This window comes from Crinia signifera, chromosome 3, assembly GCF_055691185.1.
Source record: "Crinia signifera chromosome 3, ASM5569118v1, whole genome shotgun sequence".
Lineage (NCBI taxonomy): Eukaryota > Metazoa > Chordata > Amphibia > Anura > Myobatrachidae > Crinia > Crinia signifera.
The window spans coordinates 324,695,621-324,717,426 of record NC_139219.1 but is presented as its reverse complement, the minus strand read 5'-3'; the positions used below and the strand labels follow the sequence as shown (position 1 = coordinate 324,717,426).

At 47.9% G+C, this 21,806-nt stretch overlaps 1 protein-coding gene across 2 annotated transcripts in view; it reads right to left on the bottom strand.

Annotated features, from left to right (window-relative positions):
* ADCY3 (adenylate cyclase 3) overlaps positions 1-20,257 on the bottom strand; it is a 137,115-nt gene extending 116,858 nt beyond the window's left edge. Inside the window, exon 1 of one of the 2 annotated variants that reach the window (XM_083178817.1) lies at positions 18,317-20,257. In XM_083178817.1, the coding sequence (XP_083034943.1) occupies positions 18,317-18,991 (675 nt within the window). In that variant the 5' untranslated portion in view covers positions 18,992-20,257. The remainder of the gene's footprint in view (positions 1-18,316) is intronic. The other variant, XM_083178816.1, reaches the window with a different exon arrangement.
* Positions 20,258-21,806: the final 1,549 nt, after the last annotated feature.

The following is a 21,806-nucleotide window of genomic DNA, read 5'->3' as shown; positions in this document are numbered from 1 at the left end:
CTGGCCGTGCAGAGAGCTGTGAGATGAGAGCCTGGCCGTGCAGAGGACTGTGAGGTCGGAGACTGGCCGTGCAGAGGACTGTGAGGTGGGAGCCTGGCCATGTAGAGGACTGTGAGGTGGTAGCCTGGCCGTGCAGAGGACTGTGAGGTGGGAGCCTGGCCGTGCAGAGGACTGTGAGGTGGGAATCTGGCCGTGCAGAGGACTGTGAGGTGGGAGCATGGCCATGGTTAGGACTGTGAAGTGAGAACCTGGCCTGCAGAGGACTCTGAGGTGGGAGCCTGGCCGTGCAGAGGACTGTGAGGTGGGAATCTGGCCATGCAGAGGACTGTGAGGTGAGAGCCTGGCCATGGTTTGGACTGTGAGCGAGTTGAGACCCTGGCCGTGCAGAGGACAGTGAGATGAGAGCCTGGCTGTGAAGAGGACTGTGAGGTGAGAGCCTGGCTGAGGAGAGTAGTGTGAGGTGAGAGCCTGGCCATGCAAAGGACTGTGAGATGAGAGCCTGGCTATGCAGATGACTGTGAGGCGGGACTCTGGCCATGGTTAGAAATGTGAGGTGAGAGCCTGATAGGGCAGAAAACTGTGAGTTAAGAGCCTGGCTATGTAGAGAACTGTGAGGTGAGAGCCTGGCCATGCAGAGGACTGAGAGGTGAGAGCCTGCCCATGTAGAGGACTGTGAGGTGAGAGCATGGCCATGCAGAGGACTGTGAGGTGGGAGCCTGGCCATGCAGAGGACTGTGAGGTGGGAGCCCGGCTGAGGAGAGGACTGTGAGGTGTGAGCATTGTTGAGGAGAGGACTGTGAGATGGGAGCCTGGCCGAGGAGAGGACTGTGAGGTGGGACCCTGGCCATGCGGAGGACTGTGAGGTGAGAGCCTGGTAGGGCAGAGGATTGTAAGGTGGGACCCTGGTTATGGAGAGGACTGTGAGGTGGGAGCCTGGCTGTGGAGAGGACCATGGGGTGGATCCCTGGCTATGGAGAGATCTGTGAGGTGGGACCCTGGCTGTGGAGAGGACCGTGGGGTGGGAGCCTGTGTTAGGAGCTGCACGGGCAGCGCCTCCGCTCGCCCGGCAGTCTCCTCTGTAGTTCTTCCGGCGGTTGCCGGGTTACCGCGACGCCGTCGCGTCATCAGCCGGGAGCTTCCGGCAGGCAGTCAGGCTGCCGGCGTACAACCCCTTCCTCCCCTGCCGCAGCGGTTGCCAAGGCGACGGGGGACGCCTGGCGGCCGCAGGGAGGAAGGGGTGTGCATGACGCCGCACGCAGCGTCAGGGTAGCGCTTGGCGCGCTATTTAAACTTGGTTGCTGGGGCACTCAGACGCCGGCTATAGCTCTTGATTTGGCGTCCTGAGTGTTTCCGGTTCCAGGCTCCTGCCCACTCGTGGTTCCTGTTTCCAGTACCTGTTCCTGGCTGCCTCCAGGATCCTTGCTTGTGTCTGCCTGCCGATCTCTTGGTTTTCAGATAAGTTGGGAGATTCCCACTCCTTGCCTCCCTTATTGTCATTTATCTTTTGTCTCATCATATTGTGTATTGTTACACCCGTCAGCAGTTCTTATTGTGTCAGCATATTGTGTATTGTTACACCCGTCAGCAGTTCTTATTGTGTCAGCATATTGTGTATTGTTACACCCGTCAGCAGTTCTTATTGTGTCAGCATATTGTGTATTGTTACACCCGTCAGCAGTTCTTATTGTGTCAGCATATTGTGTATTGTTACACCTGTCAGCAGGTCTGATTGTGTCAGCATACTGTGTATTGTTACTCTTGCTTAGCATCTGGGTACACCTCGTGTACAGTGATACCGGTCAGCTTGGCCACGGTACATTGTCTTGCCTGTTGCCCACAGCATTAGCACCGCGGGTCCCAGCTCAGTCCGCTATCCACTGACACCCCCTCCGTGGGGCAGGGTGGTTCTCGCCTCCTTGGTTGTTAGGTAGATTTCCCCTTGTTTACCTCTGGCCTTGGTGGCTGCGTTGTCACTAGTAAGACCAGGTGGCATCGAGGTGGGAGCCTGACTAACGGGCTCCCACGAACGCGGCTATTATTGGTGAAGGTTAGCTTAGCACGCATCCGCCAACTCCAAGGGGTGACAACGGAGTTAGGGTGGGCGAGATCTCCCTGTTCCTAACAGCCTGGTCATAGATGAAGTGGGAGGAGCTGTGCAAGTACCAGTCCAGGCACACCGTACATAACAGCACAAATAACAATAAAGCTTAAAGGACATTTTACTTCGGCGAGGATCACATCAGGGGAATGCCCAATGATTTATGAGCGTCCCATGAAAATGCTGGCTGTTCCCCTGAGAACGCAGACGGGGTGATGCCTGCTGGTTGGCGTCAGCACCCACCCCGTCTTTGGCTGACTCCGAATGAAATAAAGGCCAGTCTAGTCTGGGGGCTTGTGATAAGCCGGGCGGCTTTAAGCCGCTCGCTAAGCAGAGAGTCACCGCTGCTTAGGGACCGGTCCTGAATGACCCCCGTGATGCCATAGCCATGCATCTTTGCCTCTGCGTGTCCCTTTTCGCGGTGGCCAACACCTTCCAATAGCCCATGACAGAGGCTCCCCGTAACAACCCCCTCACCCAAGGACCGCTGTTCTGCTTTTGCCCATCGGCTCTGAAGTTTATGAGAGACGTGAAGAAAAGATTTTCTCATAATAAAAATACATTTTTACATCCTGACTGGAAAAGATATTACGGAACGCAGTTATTTTTAATGGCCACTCTGGGTTTCCATGACAAAACATATTCTAAACACGAAGGGAATAAACAGACGGAGCGCGCTGCCTGGTGGAACGTGGAGACAGAATAAACCACAGACTAGTCTAAAAAGAGTGTCAGCGAGAGATCGTTTTTAAAAACAAAATTGTATGCAGGGTAGGTACTGACTTCTTTTATATGTAGCCCTCATATATGCTCCCCTATACAGCTCATATACGGCTGCTTTATCTCAGCAAGACATTGTACAGTGGAGATAGGATAGCTGTAGATGTAATAGGAGTTAATACACAATTGAATGATCTGGGGCATGATTCGGACGGCTGCGAATACGCAGCGGCCGGCGTTCAGATAGAAGACGCCCCACTAAATTGAAAGCCCGCCTTGCATTTGAATGTGTACACCATGCGAATTGGTGTGCGAACTGATACAATTGGCTTTGGAGGACTCCGCCCCTGTGCGAACCCCATCAAATGATTTTTATATAGGGCGCAAATCATTGCAGGCGCCGCGCAGCCAGACTTACTCAGCGCCTGCGATGCAACCAGACATAATGGGGATGGTGCTGGTGTCACAAACCCTCCCCTCAGCCGGCTTAGCACGCCTGCGTTTTCCCTGATGCTCCTGGCGTTTTATTCAGCCATGCCTGCGTTTTCCCTGATGCTCCTGGCGTTTTATTCAGCCATGCCTGCGTTTTCTCTAAAAGACCAGTTACCACCCGCAGCCGCCATCTTCCCGTCAATCCCTTTGCGAATGGCCAGCAATCAGAAAAAGTTGTAAGAGTTCATTGCTGCCAGGCGTCCTGGAAGCGCAGTGCGGCCTATATGCACGTAGCTCATGATAATTGGCCGCGGTGCAAATTCGCAACTGTGCAAACTGGCCTGAATTGGGCCCATGGTGCAAGACAATATATAAATGGATGTTCATTTTAAGTAGTCCGTTTGCTGAGCCTCTGCCAGAAATGACATTTTATTTGAATAACTTTCCGTACCCTTTGCTGGGGATTACTCCCCGGGGGGGGTTGTGGGGGATGCTGAAGTTTATATTGTAGAAAGATCCTTGGAGCTCCCACCCGCTGATCTGAGCTTTGTGTACCCATTTTTGGAACTTTTTATACAAGGTGATGCCTAATAGAACCACAACGCTTCCCGTTCGGTGATGCGCGGAACTTTGTTTTTTATTGTGAGGGAACTTTTTATGCTCCAGCTTCAGTATTGATCCCCCTGATCAGAGATCATTTACAGTACGCCCACTGGCAATCGCACACCGGCCGGTACTGACCTGAGCGGAACAGCCGTCGGAAGTGTAAGGGAAAATTAACTAGATATCCAAAACATAAAAAGAGGGGACTCCATTTTTCTTGGCACTCCCACTAAACGGCCGGTTACAACCCCACGGCGTGTAAATAGCATGCATGCGGAATACTGCACAGTGTATGGATAATCTGCCGCTATGCAAATTTGTGATTGTGCGATCAGGCCTGAATTACCCCCAATATTTTATACTACTTTAGTAATATCGCTACGAGAATTTAAGGTCTCTGAACGGGTTTGTGCTGTATCTCGCCACTCTCAACGTCTCCTGACTTCTAGGTCTGTTGTCTGCAATGTACATAGATTGCAAGCTCTTCAGGCAGCACCCCCGAGGCCACTCCTGATTGGCTGAGGGAGGAGCTTGTGACGTCCATCACTGGGAAATTTCAGGGGAGGAGCAGTTGCAGCTCCTCCAGTTCGTCTGGGTGTCGGGTCAGTCGGTTTGTTATTTTTAACCCCCGGGATGCCTACATGAAAGGAAGAGGATGTGATGTACCACTGACCCTGGGCCATCAGGGACAGCCCTGGGCTTCAGCCTGGGCAGGGTTAACCCTGGAGGGGGAGAACCCTTCATTGAGGGGTCCCCATGCCCCTGCCCGGGCTGACTGGTCAGTAGGGGTTAATGCTTTGGCCGTGGGACCTTATATAATAAGTTTCCCCCGGCTGTGGCATTACCCTACTGGCTGGTTTGTCCCGCTGCTGGTTCACGAAATACGGGGGACCCCTTCTCTTTTTGTCCTCCGTGTTTTGTGAACCAGTACCAGGCCTCGAGCATGATGCTGGTTTTAAAAAACCCATGGAACCCCTACTCGTTCGGTTCTCTCATTTTTTCAAACCAGGACCGGCTCTTTGAGCCTGGGGCTGGTTATGGCCGTGGGGGGTGGGGGGGTGGGGGGGACGGACGGACCATAAGCCATTTTTCTAAATTATTTATTTTTCTCAATTTGACTGTTCCATGCAGGTTGCCGACTCGTATTTGTAATTTAGCGGCCGAATACAACGGAATATGCCTGCCTACGCCATCGGAATAAAAAATCTGTAAATACGTCAGATTAGTAAATCTTCCCTATTTACAATTAGTATTTTGGATAAAATGCGATGCCAGTCGTATCCTGTTGAATTAAGAATACCAATAGGACTGAGTCGTATTTGTATTCTTAGTACATTTCCCCCCAGTATCTGATTGGTTGCCATAGCAACATCCCATGTGAAATAGAAGTCCCATCTTAGTAAATTTCGCCCTGTAAATCCTATGCTGTGTTTTCACGTGGACTTTGTTGTTACACAACAAACACGCGGCGTTGGGAATATTTACACACCGGGGAAGGTTTGTAAGTCAACACTGAAAACGAGATAATAATTCTCCATGGATACGGCTTTGATTATAACTTTTTATAGCCAGGGCTGAGCGGCAATCCGGCGTTGGGCGCTGAGAGCAGTCAGGAAAGTCAGGGCCCCCGCACTCTTAGAAAGCCTGGTGGAATGTGTGGGCAAATGGGTGGCACAGGGTCACGGTCGCGGGCATATAGGGGCTTCTTAGCTGCAGCCTGGCCACACAATCTAAGGAGTGGGATTGGCTACATCTAAACAGCTCCTGCCCCTCTCAGAGTCCCTAAGTGGGGTATTAAAAAGGCCAGTGGCACTATGGTGATGTCAGCAATGACTCAAGTGCATGGGCCAATGGCTGGATGGATGGGTCAGTGGAACTGGGACTACCAGTACTGTTTGGGTGGGACAGTGTGATCGGGACCTTCAATGGCTGGGGGGTACGGGTGGCTCACAGACAATGTCTAGGTGAACAGGTCAACACCCAAAGGTAGACATGCAATTTTGTTTTTAGATTTTTTCCAAATTTTTGGGTCTTTTTCATGCTGTATCTTCCACGTGGATTGGTAAAGTTGCCCAGAGCATGGTGAGTAAAGCGCTACACTAATTGGGGTCCACGTGAAACCATGAAACTCATGTCAAACTTTTCATGTTGACCTTTCCCATGTCAACCTTTTGCTTTTGATGATCTTTTGTCACTGTCAATCTAGTGCATGTCGACCTTTTTGTCAATGTTGACTTGGTGCATGTCAATAGGTGTCGACCTAGACATTGTCTGTGAGCTATAGCAGACACAACGACTGGATGGGTGAGTCTGTGGGACTGGCTGGATGGGTGAGTCTTTGGGGCTGTGACCACCAACGGCTGGATGGGTGAGTCTGTGGGACTGGCTGGATGGGTGAGTCTTTGGGACTGGGACCACCAATGTCTGGATGGGTGAGTCTGTGTGCTTGGAACCAAAAATGGCTGGATGGGAGAGTCTGTGGGACTGGGATACCCAATAACTGGATGGGTGAGTCTGTGGGACTGGGATCACCAAGAACTGCATGGGTGAGTGTGGGACTGGGATCAATAATTGCATGGGTGAGTCTGTGGGACTGAAATCACCAATAACTGCATGGGTGAGTCTATGGTACTGGGATCAATAACTGGATGGGTGAGTCTGTGGGACTGGGACCACCAGTAACTGGATGGGTGAGTCTGTGGGACTGGGATCACCAATAACTGGATGGGTGAGTCTGTGGGACTGGGATCACCAATAACTGGATGGGTGAGTCTATGGTACTGGGATCAATAACAGGATGGGTGAGTCTGTGGGACTGGGACCACCAGTAACTGGATGGGTGAGTCTGTGGGACTGGGATCACCAATAACTGGATGGGTGAGTCTGTGGGACTGGGATCACCAATAACTGGATGGGTGAGTCTATGGGACTGGGATCACCAATAACTGGATGGGTGAGTCTGTGGGACTGGGACCAATAACTTCATGGGTGAGTCTGTGGGACTTGGCTGGATGGTTGGGTCAGTCAGTTATACAGCAATTGGAGAAATGCTCCGGCCACCCATCAGATGAAGTGGAGGAATGGTCAGCAGCCACAATAATGAGAAGTAGATAAAGCACCAATGGTAGCTAAGACAATCTGTATCCAATGTAACTACAGCAACTGACAATCTATGGCAAGTAGCCTGGACAATAGTAAGTGCAGCTCAGCAGAACCGATGCAAAGGTTTTTAGATAAAACAAAAGGTTCCGGTCTGTATGAGAAGAACTGTGAAACGCCAGCTTTGCTCAGACTAGGACACCCTCCACCCCCTATACACATGTAACACTATGCTGCCGACGTTATTGTGCACACAAATTACTTCTGTGGACTCTCTGCCACACAGGTCTGAATGACCCCACAGGAGAAGACAATGGGGGTAACTCACACTTGATCATACGGTTAGCGTTCAGTTAAGCTGGCCGTGAGTGAAATCCCGCCATGCGAATGAATGAGCTCACTGTGCGTATGGATGTATATGCACGGCTACAAATCCATTCAAATGGATATATCACACTGGGCACCAGTCATCGCAGGCTCAGAGAAGCCAGAGACTAACTCAGCGGCTGGGATGAAGAAAGGCGCATGAAGAAAGGCGCATCCGGCCTGGAGCTAACGTCACACACCCTCCCCGAATACAGGTATATCCGGCCTGGAGCTAACGTCACACACCCTCCCCTATAACACTCAGGCATGTCTAGTATTTCCCGGACACTCCCAGCGGTTTCCTTGCCACGCCTGCGATTTCTTAGCACCCCCACTAAACTACCGGCCCCAGACGCCTACTTCCTGTCGGTCACCTTCTGAATGGCATGCACTCATGCGTACTACGGACATACGCATGCAAAGTCTATCGATAATAGTGCGAATTCGGAGAATTGCAATCAGGTCCTAATTACCCCAATACTGTATGTGTTTGTCCTTCATGTGTCAATACTGAGATTTAAACATAAAGCGGTTTCCAAAGGCGATTTTCCAGGAGGTCTAGTACCACGGACAGGCTGGGAGCACAGCGATGTTACACTAGAGTGGCTTCAGGACATCTGGCGCACAAGGACAAGGTCTTACAGCCCCATTGATCCATGAGCTCAAACTTACGTTCATGTGGGAATAACACGTGTGAGAAGGTTTACGCCTCATTACAGATAATTCCTGGTGGATTAACGAAACTACTTCCAACAGTTCAAAAGCCAAGTATGGAAATGTTGGGGAGACTGGACGGAGACCGGATCTGTCGTATTAGAGTGGAGTGGTTGGTTTCTGTCTAGTGGACATCTGTTACAAAGTCTACACTCATTCCTGATGTCAAAAAGGCAGATGTTATTTAATTGCCTCATATAAATGATTATTATAGTTGGTGTGCAAGGTATTAGCAAGAAATTAAATATATATATCTCAACTGTTCCATGGTCATGTAACAATTTGAAATAATAAATTATATATATATGTGTTTACCTAAAGTGATTGTTCAGAGTACAGTTACATGTATCTGGGACATACTTAACCTAATATCCCTTAATGTTGGGGAGACTCCCTGAAATAGCAGTAATCTCCCTGACTCCCTGCAGAGTTTGGTAATCTCCAGATTGCACCTTACACCCATAGGGGTAAATTTATTAAGAAGGGAGATCTATTACAGATGGGATGTTGCTATGGGAAACTAATCATCTTATTTCAGATGGGATGTTGCTATGGGAAACCAATTATCTTATTTATTTAGCACCCCATTATGTACCTATTATATACTTGAAAAAAAAAGTAAAGGGATACATTTTCATTGGTTATAGGGCACCATGGGGGGGGGGGGGTTTAATTTGCTAAGGAAACTATAACGGCTTAGGGGTTCATGTACATTTGGACTTTACTCTATGACACGCCATGCTCGTACTGTAGGTGTAGTTTTTACCATCTCTTAAATGCTAGGCAATTATGATTGATCATTCATTTGACTTTAAATGGAAAATCGTCCGAACCACTGGAGAAAAAAGTTCTGCAAAAGTTATTTAACATTTTACGCAAATCTGTGTTTTCTGAGTATTATCCGAACACCTTAATCGCAATTGGTGGCAAAGCAAGAGGTGGGGCTGGGGGAAAATAAAGGGCAGGGTGGGACTGACATGAAGAGGCTGTACAGCAGGGAGCTGAAGGCGTTAAATGCACTGGCCAATCTACCTTACTGTAACAGATGATACAAAGATAAACCTTACAGCTGTTTAGTGAAGTCTGAGTACAGATTATAATACACTGTTTAAACGTCTGCTCTTGAAATGGAAAACCGTCACATTCCATATGAAGCTCTCCTTTATGTTACGTATATAATATTTACACTTGAACTTAAACATAACGTGCATCATATATCATTTAAAAAGGGAAACTGTATCATCGGAGGTGTGGCTGGATGTGTGACGCAGCCAAAGGGACGGATTAAGGGATTCATAGGCTTGAAGCTGAAAAATGGGCGAAGTCCTTGAAGCAAAGGAGAGACCAGGGTTGTGTGGGTGTGGCCAGTTTTGTGTGGGTGTGGTTAGTGGTGTGTGGGTGTGGCTAGTAACGTGTGGGTGTGGTCAGTGTTGAGCGGGTGTGTCCACTAATACTGGTATCGGTGTCCTGTAAACTTTTGCACGATGCATAAAACTTGTCCCTTACAGTCCAGAGTTGGAAGGGGAATTACAGATTCGATCTCTGGGCGCTGTGGCAGAACTTCCGCCACGGATTCATTTAAAGTGTTAAATTAATGTAAATTAAGAAGTAATGTTCGATATCTATATATTACTAGCACATTACTAGGCCAACTTATGAGTCACTCATTTCTATGATGTGCCCTAAGAGCAGGGCACATCATATACCAAATTGAAGCTCTTGGTTCGTAGATTTGCAGATAAATATTGGTGTTGCCTGCTTTTTACAATGCATCACCATTGTTCTCTGGAAAATGTGACAGTTGGTGTACTCTCTCTGGGTGACCTGGAGCGTGTGACCTGCTGGATGGTCTGAAAACTGTGACAGTTATTTGTAGCCACCCACTGAGCAAAATGAAACTACTAGAAGGGGGTGGAAACTGGTAAAATGTTCCCCCCAGCAGACCTTTTCCCGGTTAAATCTGGGCACATTATCTAGTTTTGTTTTTATTATTATATTTTTTGCATATTTAAAAAAAAATAATAATCTGTGTCACCGCTGTATATAGTCCTTTCTGTCTTTGGCTATCTGAAATCTTATCTGTGAGAACTGGCTGATTCCCAATTTTCAGCACACAGTCCCCATTAGTAGCATGTGAAAGAGGTGCATCTTTGGAATTTTTAAGGCTTCTTTAAGATGTTAAATATTCACCCGTTTGGTCGTATTGGCTGCGGCGCTTCCTGCGCCCCTCTGCGTGGTGTGCGGAACAACCTGCAACGTTGCTGTTCATGAAGGAGGATGGGTCGTATTCTACACAGACCCCTTACACAAGTGTCTTGTCAGGACTTGATATCACCGTCCTCAGCGCGGAGACACGTAGCACAGTACATGTACGCTTAGCGTCCCATCTGGGAGATTAACTAAGTGATCTCTGGAGGGTATTTTCAGTCTAATTAGTTACACAGTACTATCAAACAGAGTCATTTACATCTTGTTATTGTGAGTCAAACTGCACACACAACAGACATAATTATACAGAGAATAGTGACAGTGATATCATCCGCGGCTCGGCGCACATCCGGCTGCAGAGATTTGGCCAAAAGATAAAAAAGAAAAACATAAAAAAACACTGCATAATAAAATAAAAATGAAAAAAAAAAAAAAATTACGGAACGGGCCTTTTATGAAGCCTGACTCCTAGACATCGCTACAGGAAGTGCTGCAACCCATAGCTACAAATCATGCCTACAGGAAGTGCTGCAACCCATAGCTACAAATCATGCCTACAGGAAGTGCTGCAACCTATAGCTACAAATCATGCCTACAGGAAGTGCTGCAACCCATAGTAACCAAACATGCCTACAGGAAGTGCTGGAGCCCATAGCTACCAATCATGCCTACAGGAAGTGCTGCAACTCATAGCTACCAATCATGCCTACAGGAAGTGCTGCAACCTATAGCTACAAATCATGCCTACAGGAAGTGCTGCAACCCATAGTAACCAAACATGCCTACAGGAAGTGCTGCAGCCCATAGCTACCAATCATGCCTACAGGAAGTGCTGCAACTCATAGCTACCAATCATGCCTACAGGAAGTGCTGCAACCCATAGCTACCAAACATGCCTACAGGAAGTGCTGTAACCCGTAGCTACCAAACATGCCTACAGGAGTGCTGCAACTCATAGCTACCAATCATGCCTACAGGAAGTGCTGCAACCCATAGCTACCAATCATGCCTACATGAAGTGCTGCAACCCATAGCAACAAAACATGCCTACAGGAAGTGCTGCAACCCGTAGCTACCAAACATGCCTACAGGAAGTGCTGCAACCCGTAGCTACCAAACATGCCTACAGGAAGTGCTGCAACCCGTAGCTACCAAGCATGCCTACAGGAAGTGCTGCAACCCTTAGCTGCCAAACATGCCTACAGGAAGTGCTGCAACCCGTAGCTCCCAATCATGCCTACAGGAAGTGCTGCAACCCGTAGCTACCAAACATGCCTACAGGAAGTGCTGTAACCCGTAGCTACCAAACATGCCTACAGGAGTGCTGCAACTCATAGCTACCAATCATGCCTACAGGAAGTGCTGCAACCCATAGCTACAAATCATGCCTACAGTAAGTGCTGCAACCCATAGTAACCAAACATGCCTACAGGAAGTGCTGCAGCCCATAGCTACCAAACATGCCTACAGGAAGTGCTGCAACTCATAGCTACCAATCATGCCTACAGGAAGTGCTGCAACCCATAGCTACCAAACATGCCTACAGGAAGTGCTGCAACCCATAGCTACCAAACATGCCTACAGGAAGTGCTGCAACCCATAGCTACCAAACATGCCTACAGGAAGTGCTGCAACCCATAGCAACCAAACATGCCTACAGGAAGTGCTGCAACCCATAGCTACCAACATGCCTACAGGAAGTGCTGCAACCCATAGCAACCAAATATGCCTACAGGAAGTGCTGCAACCCGTAGCTACCAAACATGCCTACAGGAGTGCTGCAACTCGTAGCTACCAATCATGCCTACAGGAAGTGCTGCAACCCATAGCAACCAAACATGCCTACAGGAAGTGCTGCAACCCGTAGCTACCAAACATGCCTACAGGAAGTGCTGCAACCCATAGCTACCAAACATGCCTACAGGAAGTGCTGCAACCCGTAGCTGCCAAACATGCCTACAGGAAGTGCTGCAACCCGTAGCTACCAAACATGCCTACAGGAAGTGCTGCAACCCATAGCTACCAATCATGCCTACAGGAAGTGCTGCAACCCATAGCTACCAATCATGCCTACATGAAGTGCTGCAACCCATAGCAACAAAACATGCCTACAGGAAGTGCTGCAACCCGTAGCTACCAAACATGCCTACAGGAAGTGCTGCAACCCGTAGCTACCAAACATGCCTACAGGAAGTGCTGCAACCCGTAGCTACCAAACATGCCTACAGGAAGTGCTGCAACCCTTAGCTGCCAAACATGCCTACAGGAAGTGCTGCAACCCGTAGCTCCCAATCATGCCTACAGGAAGTGCTGCAACCCGTAGCTACCAAACATGCCTACAGGAAGTGCTGTAACCCGTAGCTACCAAACATGCCTACAGGAGTGCTGCAACTCATAGCTACCAATCATGCCTACAGGAAGTGCTGCAACCCATAGCTACAAATCATGCCTACAGTAAGTGCTGCAACCCATAGTAACCAAACATGCCTACAGGAAGTGCTGCAGCCCATAGCTACCAAACATGCCTACAGGAAGTGCTGCAACTCATAGCTACCAATCATGCCTACAGGAAGTGCTGCAACCCATAGCTACCAAACATGCCTACAGGAAGTGCTGCAACCCATAGCTACCAAACATGCCTACAGGAAGTGCTGCAACCCATAGCTACCAAACATGCCTACAGGAAGTGCTGCAACCCATAGCAACCAAACATGCCTACAGGAAGTGCTGCAACCCATAGCTACCAACATGCCTACAGGAAGTGCTGCAACCCATAGCAACCAAATATGCCTACAGGAAGTGCTGCAACCCGTAGCTACCAAACATGCCTACAGGAGTGCTGCAACTCATAGCTACCAATCATGCCTACAGGAAGTGCTGCAACCCATAGCAACCAAACATGCCTACAGGAAGTGCTGCAACCCGTAGCTACCAAACATGCCTACAGGAAGTGCTGCAACCCATAGCTACCAAACATGCCTACAGGAAGTGCTGCAACCCGTAGCTGCCAAACATGCCTACAGGAAGTGCTGCAACCCGTAGCTACCAAACATGCCTACAGGAAGTGCTGCAACCGATATTGCTAACTTGAGCTATTTGCATATTTAGCCCCGCCTACTCCTTGCGAACAGCCGCAGATCATGGTAATTCAACAAGGCGGCCGGGCAGATGCGGAGGGTGTGGCGGGATCTGGGAGGATTGTCCACCTTTCCGAGGGACCCGATTTCCAGGACCCTCCCGGACAATCTAGGAGGGTAGGCAACCCTGGCCTTCAGGAGTGCTGCAACCCATAGCTACCAAACATGCCCACAGGAAGTGCTGCAACCCATAGCTACAAAAATAATTTATGTACTAGAAAACAATGACAGTCTGGTTGCTATCAGAAACAGCACCTTCTATGCAGCACCCAGAGTGATCCGTATAACTGGATATTCGTGTGTCAAGTGACAGATCGTTTAGAAGGGGTGATTATAGTTTATGCACGTACACTGATTTCCAAGGTGCATTTCAGAATAAGGCAGGGTTGCCTACCCTCCCAGCTACCAATCATGCCTACAGGAAGTGCTGCAACCCATAGCTACAAATCATGCCTACAGTAAGTGCTGCAACCCATAGTAACCAAACATGCCTACAGGAAGTGCTGCAGCCCATAGCTACCAAACATGCCTACAGGAAGTGCTGCAACTCATAGCTACCAATCATGCCTACAGGAAGTGCTGCAACCCATAGCTACCAAACATGCCTACAGGAAGTGCTGCAACCCATAGCTACCAAACATGCCTACAGGAAGTGCTGCAACCCATAGCTACCAAACATGCCTACAGGAAGTGCTGCAACCCATAGCAACCAAACATGCCTACAGGAAGTGCTGCAACCCATAGCTACCAACATGCCTACAGGAAGTGCTGCAACCCATAGCAACCAAATATGCCTACAGGAAGTGCTGCAACCCGTAGCTACCAAACATGCCTACAGGAGTGCTGCAACTCATAGCTACCAATCATGCCTACAGGAAGTGCTGCAACCCATAGCAACCAAACATGCCTACAGGAAGTGCTGCAACCCGTAGCTACCAAACATGCCTACAGGAAGTGCTGCAACCCATAGCTACCAAACATGCCTACAGGAAGTGCTGCAACCCGTAGCTGCCAAACATGCCTACAGGAAGTGCTGCAACCCGTAGCTACCAAACATGCCTACAGGAAGTGCTGCAACCGATATTGCTAACTTGAGCTATTTGCATATTTAGCCCCGCCTACTCCTTGCGAACAGCCGCAGATCATGGTAATTCAACAAGGCGGCCGGGCAGATGCGGAGGGTGTGGCGGGATCTGGGAGGATTGTCCACCTTTCCGAGGGACCCGATTTCCAGGACCCTCCCGGACAATCTAGGAGGGTAGGCAACCCTGGCCTTCAGGAGTGCTGCAACCCATAGCTACCAAACATGCCCACAGGAAGTGCTGCAACCCATAGCTACAAAAATAATTTATGTACTAGAAAACAATGACAGTCTGGTTGCTATCAGAAACAGCACCTTCTATGCAGCACCCAGAGTGATCCGTATAACTGGATATTCGTGTGTCAAGTGACAGATCGTTTAGAAGGGGTGATTATAGTTTATGCACGTACACTGATTTCCAAGGTGCATTTCAGAATAAGGCAGGGTTGCCTACCCTCCCAGAATGGCCAGGAGGTTCCTGGAAATTGCGTCATTGTAGCCCCACCCCCCTGCCATACCGGAATTGTGTGGTGGGGCGTGGCCACAAAAAGATGCGAGCGTGCTGACCACGCCCCCAAAACATGATGTACCATTGTAGCTCCGCCCACATCCTGGCCCTTTCTTATCCCTTCAGTGGCCCTGCCCTCTCCCGGACTTGATCTCTCTCCACTTTATTTCCCCCGATAGAGGTAAGGAGCAGCGTTAGTCTTTTTTCATAGTGGATTAATATTCAGCGACGGTGTTACTAGCTTTATAAATAAATGTTAAACATATCAGTAACCCAATCTCTACGCAGGCAAGTCTTTTTTCTCTACATGTCCTGTATCTGTATAAGGAAAATTCACTGAAGGCCATTGCTATGGCTGGGTAAAGTGATAACATCCTCAGGCGGCAATGAGACACTGCCACTAGAGATTGGAGGTAGGAGCAGATAGGGACTGGGGGTGGGGTGGAGAGTTTGTGGGCTAAAAACGGTCACAGCTGAGAATGAAAGCTCAAAGTTAAAGTACATTGACATTGCAGAGGCCGTCATTTTGACGGGCATGCAACAAGTACAGTAGTTGTAACAATATATCAGGATTGCCTACTTTTAAAGTCTCCTCTCCGGAAGAAGCCAGGAGAAAGCTTCCATGTCGGCCAGTTGGGACTGTGACTCATCACAGGGGGCGGGGTGGAGGCGTGACAAATCAAAAAAAGCAGTTAATTGGGCGTGGTGGCAGTGATGTCATTATAATAGCCACACCCTGTTATACAATGCCGCTATTACTGGACGGCCCACTATACTCGCTAAGTGGCCAGCTGGGGAGGGGTGCCGCTAAAATCTTACTTGCTCGTTCTTCTAGTGGGCGGGAAGGGCCATGTGATTTTCGGAAAGGGAGGCTTGTTGGTCGGTACCACGACTGTCGCACAGTTGAGCAGTCTGGATTTTGCCTTCGGTATACTGACCCTCGGGATCCCAACTGTCGGGGAGACATCCGTTACCCGTATTTACCCTGCATCTAAAATATGTATTGTATCTGCAACCATTGCATTGCAACATAGTTTGCCCAGAGTTAGTTATACACCGTTCACACTGCACCTCGGACCCAGGTAATTGCCAGGTTGCTGATGTGTCAACAAAGGTCGTACCTGGGATCGATACACCGGGTCCGACCTGGCATGGCGATCTGAAAGGGGTAATACTCTCTCTTACTTTATTCCAGCCTCTCGTGGCCATTTTGGATTTGGGCAAAGTGCTGCGGCCGCGGCCCAGCCAGCCCAGGGGGGATCGCGGCCGGCCCCTTTTTAAGGTTTCCCGGTGGGCCAATCCGCCCCTGCTTCCTGTAATGAATGTAGACATGCACCTGCATCTCCTCTTTGAGTGCAAGCTCTTGAGCAACCAATAAAACACTGCAGTAATGTGCACTGGAAATAACGAGTTGTGGGAATGAATGCACCGTAGTGTAATGCAACTCTCATCATGGTAAATATCTCCTGGCTGAGGCTATATGAGAATTATGGACATTGCAGCCCATTAATATCAGGCAATATCAGCTTGGGTACCTTATATAAGTATCCCCATGGGTGCTCTGCTGCCGGAACCCTGCACCTAGGACCTACTGCAAGATTCATCCCCACGGAGATATCGCAGCGATGTTATTAATAGCCCAGATATCACTCTATCTGTAGTACATATATATCACAATGCCGCTTCTGTTGATTACAGATGGTTGTTAGTTTTTAAAGCACTACGAGAACATGAGTTTTTCACGATATTTAAATTTTTTTTTTACTTTTTAATACTTTACCATAAATGAAGACTCCTGTCCTGACGCATGGTGATTCAAGACATGCAATGGGACGCGGTAAAATAATTGGAGGTCTATATGTTCAAATATAAAAATTTGCTTTCACAACATGTGATTATATGTATAAAGTTTGAGAGATGTGCAAAATATACGCTAATAATGCCAGCGTCGCTTACATTTGTTATATGAATTCAAGTAAAAAAAAATGTTGTTTAAAAAAGATTATATTTCCTATATACAGTAAGGTAACATTACTTGGTCATTATGATGAATGCAAATGTTTGCTTGACATTGACAGTGGCGTAACTAGATCCATGTGGGCCCCATAGCAAAAGTTTGTAAGGGCCCCAATTAATGCTGAAAAATGTATATAGCACATGATACTTTGACAGGATAGTGGGCCCCTCTCAGCTCTGGGCCCCATAGCAGCTGCACCCCCTGCACCTATGGTAGTTACGCCCTTGCTTGGCAATTTTCACACCTATTTTGACAAATTCACTTGGCACTCAAAGGGTTGAAATAAAAAACTATTAAAAGTAATAGAACATAATTAAAAGTAAAATAAACTGACAACTAAATATGCATGATTTAGAAAAATATATATATATATATATACAAAGTAGATACATATTAGCAGTGGTACTGTGTAGATACATACATACATACAGTATACACACATATATATATATATATATATATATATATATATATATATATATATATATGTATAAGCAGTTGTACTTTGAAGTCACTACTTAGCATGGTTTTGCTAGGCACAAACATTTACATGGACACAATACAATATTACAGGGGTTCTCAAACTCGGACCACACACAGTTCACATTTTCCAGGTCACCCGGCAGGTGCGCTCATTACTCATTGACATATTTTAAAAGATCCACAGGTGGAGCCAATTATTTCACTTGTAATTCTGTGAGGAGACCTGCAGAACATGCACTGTGTTGGGGTCCTGAGAGTCGAGTTTGAGAACCTGTGCAATACATAGTTTGCCACTTACTGAACTAAACACACCAAAATTACACCATGACTACAAGAAATCAGGAAGTTCCCAATAGATCTCTCCTTTAAAGACTCAGTTGACTGCTCCGGATCAGAGATTTATGTCATACTGAATATTTGTCTATTTCTATTTACAGGCATTTGAACAGTTGGGATCCCGAACATTAGCTGCAAAACTACTGCGCACGCACAAGTGACACATTTCTAACTCACTCTTACTTACTTTCACAGCTTCATATGAAACACTTAGGGGTCCATCCTATTAAATGAGCAGGGTGCGATGTACCATTGTCGTGATGTTTAAACACCAGCATCAGCACTCGATGTCGCACCCTTGGTGTTCAGCAAGCACTTTTGTGTGAATTCCAGCAGCCTTAAAGTGCATCCGCTTCTACAATTATTCGCGAAATCGCAGCTATATCGCAGCTAATAGGATCAACCCCATAGAATGAGTGTTTAATCTCTACTTTGCAAGGTTTTTTTGTTTGCAACTTTTGTGCATTGCGACAACTCCCCCCCCCCCCCCCCCACGAGTGTTTCTGGTACTCACCTGGCGTAACAGAGCATTGGTGTCCATTAATCCTTGCTGCTGCTGGGCAATGGTCACCCCGAGTACCAGAGTGTGTATTCCACAGGAGACAGTGGTGATTAGGACAATTGGGGTGAGACGAAGGGGCAGAGTGATGAAAAAAGAAAACACGAAAAAGGCCTGCCAGCCAACGGTGTCGCTGGCTTCGTGGAAGTGGGCGTAGTTGAGGCCCAGGTACGAGAAGATCTGAGCAGCGATCAATATCCACAAAATGTACGGGACAAACTTGCGTGAGATGCGGTCCGGTAACAAGCCAAACTTGCATAGGACAAAGAGCAGGAGGTGCGCCAGGAGGCCGACCGCAGCCACCAAGGTAGAAGCTAGCTTGTCCTGGGTGTACACCACAGCGCACATGACTATAACGTAGCAGTCGAAGAGGGCGGCGAAGACCACCAGCACGAGCAGCGTCTCATGGCGTTGCCGGCGGAAATAGGTTTGGTAGAGGTTTTCCAGTGACTCCGGTGCAAAAGTCAGCCGCATGAACCGCGGCAAGCAGAGGCAGCAGCCGGAGCTCCGCACTGTGACTTCATGTGTCCGTCCGACCCCATGCTCTGGGTCTGAGGGCAGGCTGACCGAATAGTCTGCCGAATATTCAGCCGAGTACTCCGGCTCGGAAAAGGCCCGGTTTCGAGGCATCTTTGCTGAAAGTATATTGTAGCCGAAGGCCACCAAGATCCCTCTGAGGTTTCCGAAGATGGAAAATGTCTTGACCCTAGCAGAGACGGGATTGAAGATGTATGGCTTGTGCAAGATCAACAGCCACAGTGGTCAGGCACCATACATGGCTACCGGGCATCTTCTCTTGGCTGTCCACCGCTTTCCTTCATCACCGTCCTTGAAGTTAGAATCCCAAAACCAGCTCGCCCAATATGGACAATTTCTTGCCACATCTACGTAACTATGAGAACATCCAGCAATATATTTAATGGAAGGTGGTGGTGTTTCTTTAATAGGTCCATGGCCCGGTAGGCCTTCTTCTTTCTACGCAACGATGCATGGACATTCGTGTAAGCTGATAGTAAGTGATCTCCGGCCAATCAGATCTGCCCACGACCAACGACTGGAACCTGTCTTGGGTCTAGGTGGACAGGTGCGTTCCTCGGCCTCACCAGGTGAAGGGTGCAATCCTTCTCATCTCAAGCATCGGTTAGACATATGCTTTCCTGTGCCTCGCTCGGTTCCCCCTTGTGCAATCTGTTGTTTTTAATCAAAGAACAGGATGTAATTCCTCCCAAAGCCTGGATCTTGTGTCCTCAATCAGGCACGACTCGTGACAGAAACCCAGGGAAGAAAAAAATCTGCATGTTCAAATCCCACGGATACACAAACATCCCCTCGGCGACAAAATAAAAATGCAAGAAAAGATGGGAAGTGATCGTGCAATGTAGGAAAATAATGGGAATGATAACATTAATAAATAAAAAAATCAGAGATGGGGAGACGCAATAGGGGGATGATTCCAAATGTGCAATGCACAGGTTGGTTGTCCGAAATCCTACATCTGCTGGTCTTCACCCCCGGAGATGCCGAATGCTGGGTTTTTCTCCATTTACAGCAAGAGGAACGGATTTTTCTCCATAGTAGGGCAGAACACTGAGGAAGAGAGCTGTTATCTAGAATTTATTCCCCCCTGGGAATCACACAAAGGAGAGAGGAGCAGGCAGATGTGTCCAGCCAGCCCTGTTCTTCATCCACAGACACCACCACAAATGGGCCTGGAGGTGCTATCCTGTACGCCCCAACGTTGTGACAGCCCCTGTGCTGTCCGTCACACAGGTCCTTGCAGGGATCCCTGGATCCGGGAACGACATTTACATCACATCCATTTTTTGCTGCTGGTGCACTGAGCATCTTCCACCTCCCCCCACCTCCCTCCTCTCCCTGCCTGTGTTCCTTCCAGCCTCATGTGTCTTGTGATGTGGAATGCTCTGCAACACTTAGCCTGCCACCTGCTGGAAACTGCTGGGAACTGCGGAAGGAAGACCCATCGGCTCACAGGATGGAATGGATACAGTAATAGGTTTTACCGTTTTATTAACATTGGCGTAAATTGGTTACATAGCAGAGTTTAAGGGAACTTACATTCAGACTTCAGAGTGTCATTGAGGCGTCAGATTTGGAAATATACTGTAGTCAGTGTTTTGCATATTTGTTTATGTACTCTGGAATTGGGGGCTGCGGATCCCTTGTGGTCAATGTTCCCTCTAATTTTACGAAGGCTGTGTGCGGCAAAAGATTTTGGCTGTGCAACTTTGGAAGGAAATTTTAATTTTTGTGCGTCACTTATACATCTGGAAAACGACATTCAGCATTTGTGTTAACTTTACTTCAAAATGATATTAAACATTCAAAAACACAGCACACAATGTAGTTAATGGGTGAAACACACATTAATTGAGTCCATAACTGCAAAAAGGGACCACTGCTGCTTTGTGCGCTCTGTTGTAATGTCTGTGCGCACGCTCGTCGAGTTGTGTGCGCGCGCACACGCGCACAGCTTAGAGGGAACACTGCTTGTGGTGCCAGATAAATAAAGGAAAATAATAATAATAAAAATAATAATATGACACGATTTAAGAATAATAATAAAATGATAAAAATGTTAATGATAATGAGTATTATTTTTATTATTAGTAGTATTATAATATATGGCTAAAATGTTGAAAAGCACAAATGCTTATTAAAGTGCGGCAGAGTTGATAAAAAGGACCGAGGGCCATTTATAAAACAGACACTCTTGCAAATTAATTTATCCAGCGCAGAACCGGATGGCAGCACAGGGCAGGTTCCACAGGATATGCTCATTTAGCCGGCACTTCTGTCTTTAATAATAAGTGTGTGTGTTACCTCACAGCACTGAGGTCATAGGTTTGATTCCCACCATGGCCCTAACTGTGTGGAGTTTGTATATTCTCCCCGTGCTTGCGTGGGTTTCTTCCGGGTACTCCGGTTTCCTCCCACAATCCCAAAATATTCTGGTAGACACGCAAGAAATGTATAAATTATTACACTCACACCACATACATACTGATACTTACATCTCTTTGGCGTGGATCAGGTCCTCTTCTTTTCCGAAGTAATCCACCGTACTTGGCAAAAAAAATAAAACGAGCACCCGTACCATTGCGAATAGAGCGAAGCACTGAATGTTTAGATTCAGCGCTTCTCACTCCGAATGGCGCTATTGGCTGCCCAGCGGCCAATCAGTAGCCGAGTTTCCGAAACATTCAGTGCTTCTCTCTGTCCGTGACGGTACAGTTGCTCATTTAAATTTTTTGCCAAATACGGTGGATTACTGTGGAAAAGAAGAGCACCATGTATGTGGTGTGTGTGAGCAGGGCCGTTTCTAGACAATTTGTTCACATCCGGTGGGAGCCGAGGATGGTCGCACGAACTCAGAGCTCCCTTTTCCCACCCAAGGAGTTCCCCCATCCTCGGCCCCCGGAGAAGA